This window comes from Pinus tabuliformis, chromosome 7 (genome assembly GCF_031772625.1).
Source record: "Pinus tabuliformis cultivar Carrire ecotype Pingquan chromosome 7, CPIR1, whole genome shotgun sequence".
NCBI lineage: Eukaryota > Viridiplantae > Streptophyta > Pinopsida > Pinales > Pinaceae > Pinus > Pinus tabuliformis.
In genome coordinates this window covers 479,274,033-479,287,898 of record NC_142293.1, presented here as the reverse complement: position 1 = coordinate 479,287,898, position 13,866 = coordinate 479,274,033, and the positions used below count along the sequence as shown (strand labels likewise).

The following is a 13,866-nucleotide window of genomic DNA, read 5'->3' as shown; positions in this document are numbered from 1 at the left end:
TACAACATGGTTATGGTCATAACATCACCTTTTAAGGAGATCAGCTGGCAGTCCTTGCTCGTTGAACCTCCAATCCATGTATGTTTTGGCCGAAATTTCCATAGAATATTTACCACTCGTAAAACATTGCTCGATTATGCCTCCTGCATTTATCAACGACTGACGAGCAGATCGATTGATCTCCATAGTATTGCGAAAGTGAGGTATCAGCAACTTGTGAAGTGGGTGCAGTTTGCTCAAATGTCTATGGGTAGCAATGATAAATGGCTCCACCACAGCATGAGTCCTGAGCCTGCATTTGAAAGAAAAGGAAAAACTTTATAAATAATTTCTAAGTAGACGAAGCACTGCAAATGTGAATATGATAAAGGTGGTTAGTAATCTTCTAACAAGTTCAAACTTAAAAACACAAATGATATTGTTATCTCTTACCAATGGCTAACCAACTGATGATAACCGGAATCGTTTGCCCGCACATGAGCTTTGGCTAGTTGCCATAACCACCCTTTATCTTCACCGCTATAGTCAGGAGTGTAGACTTGTCTTGAACCCAAGCCCACTGACGTGGGAGGCAAACACAGCTCAATGGCCACAGGCTTTAGAGTTCCGGTGTCGGCCAGGAAGAAAAGTGAACGGGTAGCGTAGGCTTTGCTGGTAGGAAGCTGGTTCACGAGCTCGACGTAGGGCATGTAAGCGTCATAGTAGTCCAATATAAAGAGCCTCTTCGATTTAATAGCCTGCTATATGGACATGCATGCTTAATGGTTGTCTGTCTATCGTATTGCGGAAGAATATTCAAAATACTAGTATATAGTCATTAACGAACCATTAAATCTAATTAACAATTTAACTGAAGGAACTAAATACCTCCTCCACCGAGATGCCATCTAGGCTTTTAAGAATATGTTCAGCGGTGATTGCACTTTGTTGGGAACCATAGATTTGTGCGTTCAGGTGGCCTGACGGTGGAAAGCTCTGTAATCACATAAAGAAGTTCGTATGGTCATCAGTATTATAATAAGAAGAAGAAGAAGAAGAATTAAAAATCTCGGTTGCTTCATACTTGTAAACATTGAATGACCATCGGATTCACTCCAGAAAGCGTCTGGCGGGCAAACTCCTCCTCTGTCATCCATGCAGCGTCATCCCCTATTGCACAGACACCGATTTCATTCAGTAATTATCAAACATAATTAATAGTGCCCAAAATGCATTAAATTCAAATTTAGGATTAATCCACTCACTGCTAATAATAGTGGGAAGCGGAAACTTGAGGATAGCTTGATCATCTGTATTCAGAATCCCTTTTATCGTCTGACCGGGAAGGACTTCTTTGGCTAAACTGGCTGTAATGTTAGTCAAAAATGAAATTCCCTTACTATAGAGACCACGAACTTCCTTCAAACTGGCAAACTCAGGCTTAACAGCTGACATTATGGCGGGTATAACTACTTTAGAGAAAGCTTTGAGGAAATGAGCTCTGAAGTCTGAAAGGCACTCCTGCGGAAATTGTTCGTCTGAGGGAATATAGAAGCTCTGTGTAAGGCTGCATAGCCGGTTCATGCTCTCGAAAGCCTGACCTGCAAACGCTCGTAACACGTAAAGCGTAAGTTCTATTGAAATTATATATAGTAACTACACTTTAATTTGATCGTCTAACCCATGGGCAGCAGGTAGTTACTTGTTTTAGAACGCGGACGACCAGTTCTACACCTGCGGGGATATGGCAATTCCTGGGATCCACCCAACACTTTCCTTTCTAACTCCTTCTTGGTGTCAGGATCGCCCAGATCATTGTAAACATCGTAGTCATAAATGCGATCCCATGTATTCCTTTTGCCCGTTCCATTTCCTCTCAATCTCACCAGCTCTACGTTCCTCAAAGCCACCAGACCTAACGGCGTTTCATCCGGAAGATAGCTCTGCACACATGGATATATAAATATTAATATTTTCATTTCAGACGGGCAGTTTGATGCAAAGCGTACGTAAGTTAATGAAATTAGACGTTATGTACATTATTTGCAAAGAAGACTCGTTCAGCGATTAGATCGGAGTAGAATCGAGTCATCCACTTGGGATAGATCCAGGAGTTGCACAGGAAACGAATATCGCCTTTTCCGGGGATTTGAATTGAAAGCTCTTTCAGAAAGAATTCTCGGGGGTGATTGTTTGTCACCAGTACAGCGCCGGGGATTCCCATCTCAGGAGCCCACTCGAAGCTGATTCGGTGTTCTGAATCCTTACTAACGTATTCCAGCGAGGGGAGCAGATATTTCCATTCTAAATGAGCAGGACGGCTACGTAAACCCTGGCCCGTTTCTGCAATAACAGATCAATTCACGGCTACTATAACTACTTGCATAATAACTGACATGGATTGTAGAACAAAGCCAAGGAATTCATGACGACATTAATCTATAATCATGCAAATTCATTATTTCACCTTGATCTTTTTTTTTTCAGACAGAAAATCAGGATACAATGAGCATGTACATATAAAGCCAGCTGATGAAGTACACAGGGCCTGTAAAATGGATGAGCTGTTACCTGATCCATATGAGGAATCCATATTTCTGTATATACTATCTTATGTTACAATAATCAGTCTAAAAAAACATCTACCGTCTCAGAATGAGAGAGTCCAAAGATGACTAATTTTGAAAAGAAAAAGCTTCCCATCAATAGATAGAGGCAGAGACAGCACATTGGGAAAACGCCTTCCACCTGTAGCAGAAATGAAAAAAACATGGAACAGCGGATATGCACTTTTTGAAAGCTCGTCAGCCAGTGTTGAGCTCCCTGTTCCATATGAGGAAACCAGAGAAAACAAAACATAACTAGATAAACATCCAAAAAGGATAAAAAGATCTGGAGGAGGATAGTTCCGCTTGGTGCGCAAAAAATCTATATGAGAAGAAAAGATAGACCCTGATAAATAAAAACATGAAGTGAGGGTCCAAAAATTATTCAAGCCTGATGAAGCATAGTAGATATATCCACCAGTGTAGAGGTGATAGGGGTCTTGGAATCCTGGAAGATGCAGGCATTCCTTCACTTCCAGAGACACCAACAAGAGATGATGAACAGAGATCTCCATTCTGGACGCTGGTCGCTACTCACAAGCTGAAAAATCACCTTCTGTCGCAGCAATTCGAATACACGATCTCCAACGCTGGCAGATAAATCCTTGACATCCAGAAGAGACGCTTTCCGAAGGACAACCCTCCCTTCGATCTTGGTAACTCCCTTCTTGCACCTCCCGAAAATTTCGAAATTTTTCATTTCTGTGTCCAACCGTAATGCCTAATCCACGTATACTTGCACTCGCAATCCTTGAGCGGCTTGCCTTGCCCTTCTCTGTTACAAAGAGTAATTGGCATTTATAGACTGCTGAGCAAACAAATAAGTTTCCTGCCGACCAAGACACTGGTCAGTAGTAAATGATTCTATTAAAAAGTTATGCCATTGTACCACCTGCCCATATTATATTATAGCATGTACGGATCAATTTATTTTTTTTCCACTGTTTTTCTTCTACTTCATAATTAGGGTTTTACCTTAGTATTAATGGTACCATTGTACCGTGATCGCCTAAATGCGGTATAAAGGGTTCAGGCGTCAGTGCCTAGCAGCTGCAACCCTTCCGGGTGTAGCACCTGTTATGCCTCAATCCCCATGGATCTAACATGTCGCTTTCATGGTTAACGCTAAAAACAAAGGTCGTAGATCCGGTCATTCGCTGACGCCCAGTTCAATAAGAAATTACATAATTAAAGTGAATTTTATTGCTAAATAAATAAATTATATAATACGATAATCAAAATTATGTAAAACCAACTACTTCCATGACAACTTTTCCATGATTTTCCTTTAGGTTATGGATTTCAATCGTGCAAATTCAAACCACCAATTTTCTCATCAAAATTATGTAAAACCAACTACTTCAATGACAACTTTTCCATGATTTTCCTTTAGGTTATGGATTTCAATCGTGCAAATTCAAACCACCAATTTTCTCTGGATATATCATATCCTTGCAAGGCTGACCACCGACTTTCTATGGGTATATACTATCCACAACTGATCAGATCATGGAAACACAGATCAAGAACACTCGCCAACAGAAGATCCAACTATATCGAGTTGTCAAAGTTGGCCAACTCATGCACCAAGGAAAGTGGCTCACTAGGGACCAAGTTTAACAAAAGTTTCCCCATCTCATGGAGACACTCAAGGAAATGGGGAACATTTCTTCATAAGGGAGGAGAACTTATCCAGGTGGATATTGGTGTCCACCCACTATTCCACTTGGACCCCCATCATTGTCTCTTTCAGTTTCTCAGTTTCCTTAATTGTAGCACAATTTATTATTTTTGGCAGTTTTTCGAGTCCTGAACTTCTGAAATTGTTTTAAGGCCCTAAACAACAATTTTAGGGAAAAACGGGAAAACATGCCTCTTTGATTTATATTTTCATTTGAAAGTTGTATTCCCCGGATAGATATTTCTAGCGAGGTATTGTGTACATCAAACGGAGATCGTATGCCAAAGTTACGACCTCGGGAGTTAATGTGCCAATTTACCCAAATGGGGCCCATAGTTCTGGCGCTATCTCCTAGGGTTAGTTTTTTTGGATGTTTACGGTTTTCCATTGTTTCTAAATAATAAATATTTCTTCAAGCCTCATTGTAACATAGTTCAGAGGCATGTAGTTGCCACATCTCTTCTCAGAGATAAGCTACCATCGCCCGAGCTAGTTTATTTCTATTCTGTATGTATGCATATTTCAGTTCTTTGATATTAATGAAATAAAGTTTTATTCCTTTTGCATCTTTGTGTTTATATGTATATCTATATTTTTTTGCGTTCCTGCAGAAGTCCGGGTCATCCATAGAAGAAAACGAATGTTCATGCTCGGGTTTTAATGAAGAAGAAGAAAAATTTGTCAGAAGGTTGAAGAAAGGCATAGGTAAGTACAAAGGAAAACTTCCATTTAAGTGTTTTAATTGTGGAAGAGTGGGGCATTATGCTTCAAAATGTCCTTATAAGAAAGAAAAAAATTAGATTAAAGGGAAAGAGAAGAACAAGTCTAATAAAATGCAAAAAGAGAGAAAAATTAAAAGAAAAAAATTCTATGCTCAAGAAGATAGCAGTGTATCTTAAAGTACCAATTAATCCTCTAGTGAAGATGGAATGAGTGACTTCAGGTTGATGGCCTCAGAGGCACTTGAAAAATATTTCTAGTAATATGAAGAAGAAGAGGAAGGTGAGGTAGACCTTGAGGGGGAGTTGATTAGTGCACTAGATGAAATAGAAAGGTTTAACTAAATAATAGAAAGTAGAAAGAGATCTTATTGAAATATGTAAAAGCAGAATCAAATTCAGAATACATTATCAAGTTGAAAGTTGAACTTGAAGAATTAAAGAAGGTGGAAGACATTTTTATGCAGCAAATAAAAGAGAAAAACCAAGTTTAAAAAGAAAAACCATGTTTGTGAAAGACTGGAAGAAGAGGTGGTAAGTCTGAAGAAGAAGCTAAAGAAGGCTCAAATTGAACTAAACATGAATATTCAACAGATAAAAGGGTCTGAAAAATGGATGTGATATTAAATGCTCATAGGTCTCCACTAAAAAATATCAGGTTAGCTTATGAAGGAGAATCCAGTAAACCCAAGGTAAAGGATAAAAGGACAATCACCTTTGTAAAATATGCTAGGGGGGAGAATGATATATCACATGAGTCTAAGAACAAAAAATTGACCAACACTTCAACATCAAATGAACAGCTGCAAAGAAACACTACTGGAAAAGTCTAGGAGATAAAAGTAATGGAAAATAAAACAACAAACTATCAAAGACCATACTTCTTTAGGAGACAGGATTATCAAATGTCTAGATGGTTATATCCCCAAGCGACGTCCACTACCATGTACATATGTTTTTTCTATGGATATTATTACTGTTGTAAAAATTTTGTACATAAAGTCGTAGATTGTAGAGCTTATGTCAGAATAATTGATTTGGTAAATTATAAGAGACGTAAAGCTAATAATGGATTAACATACATCAAAACAAACATGAATCTAGATAAAAATGCATATTCTCCTCTCCTTGATATCACTAGTGACTAAATGTTTCTATTGTCACAAATTTCGGCACAAATCATATGAATGTCAGCGTAAGGACAATGGATTACCATCTTAGAATAATTATAAAATAGATGGATGCATGCAATGGAGAAAGAAGAGGGAAGAAAAGAAAGTTGATAAGTGCAACCTAGTTCTATATGCTCAAGATCAAAAAATTAAATGGTATGTGGACAGTGACTAATATAGACATATGACAAGAGATAAAATAAAGTTTGTATCCTTGGATGAAAATAAAACTGGAAATGTCACATTCGACAACAATGAAGTAGGAAAAATTAGAGGAAAGGGTATTGTCAGTTTGAATAATGGAAGAGGAAAGGCTCACGATGTTTTGTTTTTAGATGGTCTAAAACATGATTTGTTAAGTGTAAGTTAGATGTGTGGAAAAGGTTGTGAGGTTCTCTTTTGAGCTCAAGATTGTGAAATCATGTCAAAATCTAGAGGGAAAACTCTGCCTAAATGAGTTTGAATAGATAATAATGTTTATATCTTGAAGGAAGAGAGTGAGGAATGCTACATCAGAAAACAAGATGAATCTTGTCTACGACATAGGAGATTGGGGCATCTCAACTTTGATCACATCATCAAACCTAGAAAGAAGAGAGAAGTTAGAGATATAACAACAATAAAGAAGCCTCAAAACACTATCTGCAAGTCATGTCAAATAGGTAAACAAACATGAACATCATTCAAAGTCAAAGATAAACTATCAAGTAGTAATCATTTATAACTAGTTTACATGGATTTTTGTGGGACTTCTAGAACAGATGCACTAGGAGGAGAAAAATATTTCATGTTGATAATTGATGACTATTCGAGATTGACATGGGTGGCATTCCTTAGAAATAAGTCAGAAGCATTTGAGAAGTTCAAAATATTCAAGGAACTAGCAGAAAACAAAACAGGGTGTAAGATAAAGTGCATAAAGTCAGACAGAGGAGGTGAATTTACATCAAATGAGTTTGCAGACCTGTGTAATGAATTTGGCATAAAATGACAGTATATTATTGTAGAAACACCGCAACAACATGGATTTGTAGAGGGACAAAATAGATTTGTTCAAGAAATGGCCAGAGCCATTATGCAAGAAAGAAACATTCCTCAAACCTATTGGGCAGAAGTAGTGCATACAATAGTACATATTCTCAATAAGGCACATCTCAGACCAAACTGTGATAAGACACCATATGAACTGTGGCATGGGAAACCAACATCAATCAAGCATTTTAAAGTATTTGGGAGTAAATGTTATATAAAAAATAATGATGAAAATCTAGGAAAGTTTGATGCTCGATCTAATGAAGGAATATTTTTGGGATATTCATCAAAAAGTAAGGGATATAGATGTTATAATAAGAGGTTGCATAATATTGTGGAATGCATAGATGTAAGGTTTGATGAAGAGTTATCTGATAAAAACAAAAGTACGAGTTTTATTAATCCTCCAGATCATCACCATCATGAAAATAAAGAGAATGAAGTACAAGATGAAGCATTAGAAGATACAAAGACTCATTCAAAAGGACCCTCAAGACACACTCAAAAGAATCATCCTAAAAATCAAATTATTGGAGATAAAAGTGAAGGAGTTCAAACAAGGAGGAAACTAGCAGAAAAATATGAGCAAGTTCATATAGCTATGTTGTCACTAATAGAGCCAAAGAACTTTAATGAGGCAAGTAAATACCAAAGTTTGATAGATTCTATGAATGAGGAGTTAGATCAAATCGAAAAGAATAAGACTTGGGAACTAACACCAAGACCAATAGGAAAAAAATATCATTGGGAAAAAATGGGTATTCAAGAACAAAATGAATGAAAATGGTCATATTGTGAGAAATAAACCCAGACTAGAATGCAAGGGGTACTCATAAGTAGAATTCCTTGATTCCAAATAAAACTTTGCACCAGTTGTGAGATTGGAGGCAATTAGGATGCTTTTGGCTTTTGCTTGTTACAAGGATTTCAAAGTATATGAAATGGATGTGAAGTCTTCTTTTCTAAATGGAGAGCTTGAGGAAGAGGTCTATATGGAACAAACTGAAAGGTTATTTTTATCAGATAAACCTAACTATGTATGCAGGTTAAAGAAGGCAATTTATGGTATTAAACATGCACCATGAACATGGTACTCTAGAATGGAAAAGTACCTTCAAAAATAGGGTTTGAAGAGAGGAGAAGTTGATAGTAATCTGTACATAAAGGTTGATGGTGGTGAATTATTAATTGTGGTTGTATATGTGCATGATATCATGTTTGGCAAAAATAAAGATCATCTAGTAAAAAGGTTTGCTAAAGAGATGAAGTTTGAGTTCAAGATGTCAATGATTGGAGAACATACCTTCTACCTAGGGTTGCAAATCCTACAAAAGGTTGGAGGCATATTCATATCTCAAGAGAAATACCTAAGATATATGCTGAAAATGTTCCAAATGGAAGACTCTAAACCTGTCTCAACCCCCATGACTACTGGATGCAAGCTATGTGTAGATGATGAATCACCTTATGTGGATCGAACGCTTTACAGATATATGATAAGAAGTCTAATATACCTAACAACTTCTGGACCAGATATAATGTTAGCTATCGGAATAGTAGCAAGATATCAATGAGAATCGAAACAAAGTCATATGTTAGCAATAAAGAGGATATTCAAATACTTGAAAGGAATTATATACTATAGTCTATGGTATCCAAAAGGGACAGACTTTACATTGACAACATACACAGATGCAGATTGGGCCAACTATGTGGATGACAGAAAAAGTACAAGTGGTGGTGCATTCTACCTAGGAGAGTCTTTGGATGCATGGTTAAGCAAGAGACAATCATCAATTTATCTATCTATAGCAGAAGTTGAAGACATAGCAATTGCAGCTTGTTGCACACAGGTGTTGTGGATGAAACAGACACTACAGGATATGAAGGTAAATTTTAGTGAACCTATATATATCAAATACGAAAATACAAGTGCAGTAAGCATTCCTAAAAATCTTCTGCTTCATTCAAAGACTAAACATATACCTGTAAAGTACCACTTTCTCAGAGAACAAGTGGTTGAGAAAACAGTGAAGATGGAGTAAATACCCTTAAAAGAACAAATGTCATATATATTTACAAATCCTCTTGCTAGAGAACCATTTCAGTATTTGAGAGACAAGTTAGGGATAATTTCAACAAGTACTTCTCACTGATGTGAATTCAAAAGGAGAATCTAAAACTTGAAATTGAATGCACTATATAAGGGGGAGAGCAAGAACAAGTAAAGAAGAGGAACAAGAAGCATATGATTTTGTGAAGAATTTGAAGCAACTAAGAAGCAACAAGAATAAAGGCGTCATCAAATTGCGAGATGAAGTCGTCTTCTTCATGAGCAAGCAACATGAACTAGGTGCACCATTCAAAAGTTCAGTGTATTTGGAAAAGTTTTTATAGATAAATGCACACATGTATATATCATGTATATAAGCATGTAAATAAATGGTTTCAAATGAACATTTACATATCTAGACAAAGAATGTTGGCGTCATTAGAATTTTCTTAAAAATCCTTCGCTTATGATGAATATAATTGTTTATATGGAATACATTGATGTACATTACGATGATCCACGTATTAACTAACATTTGATCTAAGATCCATTTAATTATATACATGAAAGCAAAGAGACTACTATGGAAATTGGCTCTTAAATAAAAAGGACAACTAGTAATTAAGCTACAATGCTACATTCAAAACTGAGATATCTTCAAATATTTATGCTACCATCAAGCCTAGAGGAGCATATTTTATTCATCTTTATGTCGAGTTTTCAAGAAGTCTCCATCATGAAGAATCATGAGATCGACCTGTGATCCACATTATTTGCACCTTCCATATGAAGGAATCTAGCTCAATGGATGATCAAGAAAAAAATGCTGCAAAGGATCATTTCATACATAGATCCCCTTGTGATTGCAAAGAACTACTGTTGAAGAAAATTATGAAAATGCTTCTACAATTATAACGCTATCATGTGATTGAAATATTGTGTCGCACTGAATTGCATCACTAGGATTTCTCCAAATCATTCAGCTTCATTATTATGGTCGTAAATATTTGGGTGATATTAATGCTATATGATGAAAGTGAAAGAAGATTTCAAGTGAATTTATGAAGGAAATTATTCAAAGCATTAGCATCACAGTTGAAGAAGAACAAATTTCTTGATCTAAAAATTTAAAGGAAGATTCAATTCATCAGTAACTTTACAAAAGAATAAATGGAATCATACTAAGAGTGTGTTCTCCATATCTATACAAGATGCAGAAAATATACCTCATATATCTCATAGAAAGCAAATGAACAAACATTCAAATCCATTGTATGGTCAAATCTATTCTCTACAGTCATTAAGATGCAATTTCTAGGCATTCAATTCTAAAAAAAATTCTAGAACAATAAATTGTTGAGTAAAAAGCTACCAGTACATACCATTGAAATTGGCATCAATGGCATTGATCATTTGCATACACTAAAAATATTTAAAGGAGAAAGGGGGAAGATACCTAAAAGTTCAAGAACACTGAGTGAGCACAAGGAAGCAAATGGCACCATCAAAGAGGACCAAGTACCCAAAATGATTTATATATGTAATGGTAAGGTACGAATAGTGGCAAGGAAGAGTTACCTTTATTTGCAATTATGAATATCAAAATTTGACTTGAGTAGAAATGTCAACGACAGAAAGACACTATTGATAACAAGGTAGATGTGATAGTGATTTCATTGACAACATTTGTAACTCATGAACACCGTAAATATCACCAATATGTGTTTCAATAGATTTTGGAAAAAATGATGATCTATTACAATAGAATGTTGGAAGTCACAAGAGAAATTAAGAGATGGCTCTTAAAATAAATATTTGTATAAGTGCATGCATTAATTTGTGTACTATGGTGTGAGAAGTGGGATTCCAACAGCGTTAAAATTCCCTGAGACAACATTAAATATCCTAGCAGTGGAATAAATATGGTGTAAATATTGATACCTGCAGCGTTATACAAATTTTCCATTATCCAGCATTTGATACATCATGATTCATGCAATACCTCCACCATTCGATACATTATCCACGAATGAATTATATGCAACATTAATATATTTTATATTCCATTGCAACGTTTTTATTGGAGTGTTTTTATTGATACCTTCAGCATTAATGGTATTGGAGCAGTGTTAATGTATTGGAGTGTTCATATGATGCATTAAATGGAGCGGTTCTATTATATTTTTATCGCAGGATTCATTTCACTAGCATGATGAATTAACCCAATACCAACGTTTATATGATGCGTTGAGGTATTGCACTTCTGATCCTTGAGGCAATCGAAGCGATCAAAAAATCCAAGCAGCACTCCCAGCAATTGAATCGATCCAATTAAACCGATCTTCTTCGGCCATTCCCCGTAGACGAGCGAAGCAATCAATCCGAAACCATAAGCACCGACCCTCATGGGCCCTTTTGGGCTAGTGTAACGTCATGGTATGCCTTTGGAGTCAAGCGATATCAATCAAGCACTCTTTCATCTGCCTCCTTCTGAGATGTTTGTCATTTACAAGCATAATGCCATAGCGACATACAAGACAGAAGCTCTTATATGAATGACACCAACAAACCACCACCGCCGATCCACCGCTGATTATAGTCAATTAGTCATTGCGGAAAGGAGAAGGATCAACTGATTCAGATGGACTAATTCCTTCACGTACAAGTTCCCATCAATGAAAAAGCAACAATTCCTTTGAAACAACAATAATGCAATTATAAACAAGTTGAGCTCGAGACTCTGTGTTGAACGATGATAAAATCACCCAGCAATGAGTAATTTGCAGTCTTATTTTATATGTGGCAGTGTTAAAATAGGAATGTTGAACAATGCTACACATTTTTGGAGCTCCTTTCGTATATCGTTGGCCTCTTTTATCTCTCTTATTGGAACAGCCTCCTCAATTATTGTGCTTCAGCGTTCTGCATTCTTGTACATATATTTGGTTGTGTTCCCCATTATTTGCAATCATGTATGTTGCATTTTTCAATCATGTGTGTTCTCCATTATTTGGCCGTGTTCCCCTGATTTGCAATGGTAATTCTCTTGTTTATGATTGCATTCACCTTAATGAGACAGTTCTCACATCTATCAATATCAGTGTTTTAAAGGACCTTAAACAATGTTAAATTGATATACAAGTCTTAGGGGCAGAATTTAGGGTTTTATGCCCTAAACTGAATTATTGTGGAAATTACATGATCCTCTCATTCATTGAAACCTTGAGCTACGCTTTATTTAAGTATCTATTGAATCCAACTCCCACTCTCAAAATTTTTTTTCGCTGGATCATTATGAACAGGATTCAATAGCTTCAATCTACACTTTGTATAGTCACCAAGATCAGAGAGATTGCAATGACAAAAAAAAAATTATGCTTATTTTTAATCAACGGCATGGTATACATGCTTTCAATGAAATGAATCAGTGGCTTGTTAATGGCCTGACCTGCCGGATCAATTTTTTTATATATATGTAAATACCACTCCGAAGCTTCAATATTTTAGAACTTTTTAGATTGTGGCCTCATTCATCTTCAATTGAAAGAAATTAATGTTTTTTTGACGTTGTTGAATTTGTAAAGTATTATGTGTGCTAATGGAATTGAGCGTTTGAACTATGAGTGTTGGCACATGATAGTGGACATATAAAGGAGGAATTTGCATTGGCACATTATAGAAAAATAACACTTGATAAAATCCTTTATAAATTAGGGTTTTTATTTTTCCCCTAACATGCAGCGTTTAAGTCATGAAATTGGTATCTTGGGCGGCACATTGTTTATCAAAAATCAAGAACTTGGTTAATCGCCTTTGAAGAAATGTTATTATAAGATGGATTACGGTTGAATTAATAGTATAAACCATGCATGAAGTTATTTATTTAATACAATTTGGAGAGCTATGAGACTTTTGTTCCATCTTTAATGCACACACCGAACCAGCAATACAGAGCACACAACAAGGCTTTAATGAAGCCTAAGCCCAAGCTATTGCATTTAAATATTTGAGAAGGTTGAAGAACAATGAGATTCATACATTTTTTATATACATTTATTGTTCCTACAAGATGAGGTCAACAACAAAAAAGTTCTATGAATGGTTACAGGGTGGTGCTTGAGTTTTGGAAGTTAATGTTAATTGCAAACTAGAAAAAATTTGGTGAGGTAAAGTTCATGCATTAGTGCCTTGGATGTATTTACTCTTATTGTCAAATGTGTACAAAGTAATGGTGTCTAATATGATGTTGATCATTGTCATGAGGCATTACAAGATGGTGACTGAATATTTCCTTGTCATTTCATGTTGTAAACCCCTTGCTATTGATGTCAAAGGGGGAGGTAAGAAGAGGTTACATGTGCATAGAGAGGATCATTTTGTTGCCATCAACGGGAAAGGGGGAGATTGATGGCATTATTGTCATTGATGGAAAAAGACCGGCAGAAGCAAGGTATGTAGTAGCAGGAGGAAGGATCAAAGGAGCAGCATAGGAAAATGAGTTGATTGATTAATGTCGATGAATGTTGTTAATGTGATTGAAAAAGATGAAAGATATGTGAAGTGAAAACGCTGAAAATTAAATGTGAAGGTTGAAAATTGTTAAAGTGGAACATAAAATATTGAG

The 13,866-nt window shown here is 36.1% G+C and overlaps 1 protein-coding gene across 1 annotated transcript; it reads right to left on the bottom strand.

Moving 5' to 3' along the window:
• Positions 1–21: 21 nt before the first annotated feature.
• On the bottom strand, positions 22–11,649 carry LOC149248072 (linoleate 9S-lipoxygenase A-like). Its single transcript, XM_089447412.1, has 10 exons — positions 11,472–11,649; positions 3,075–3,287; positions 2,728–2,802; positions 2,018–2,322; positions 1,682–1,922; positions 1,245–1,580; positions 1,064–1,149; positions 868–975; positions 433–737; positions 22–292 (listed from the first exon to the last, which is right to left on the bottom strand). Exons 1-10 carry the CDS (start codon positions 11,647–11,649, stop codon positions 25–27), a joined length of 2,115 nt encoding a protein of 704 aa, XP_089303538.1. The 3' UTR covers positions 22–24.
• Positions 11,650–13,866: the final 2,217 nt, after the last annotated feature.

What these genes read in the sequence shown, in the direction of transcription:
- LOC149248072 (XM_089447412.1), bottom strand. Translation starts at nt 11,649, where the DNA reads ATGAGGGTCGGTGCTTATGGTTTCGGATTGATTGCTTCGCTCGTCTAC. An exon ending in ATCTCTGTTCATCATCTCTT is followed by an intron (nt 2,803 to 3,074) that starts GTTGGTGTCTCT and finishes CATATGGAACAG; the next exon opens with GGAGCTCAACACTGGCTGAC. An exon ending in GAGTCTTCTTTGCAAATAAT is followed by an intron (nt 1,923 to 2,017) that starts GTACATAACGTC and finishes CCATGTGTGCAG; the next exon opens with AGCTATCTTCCGGATGAAAC.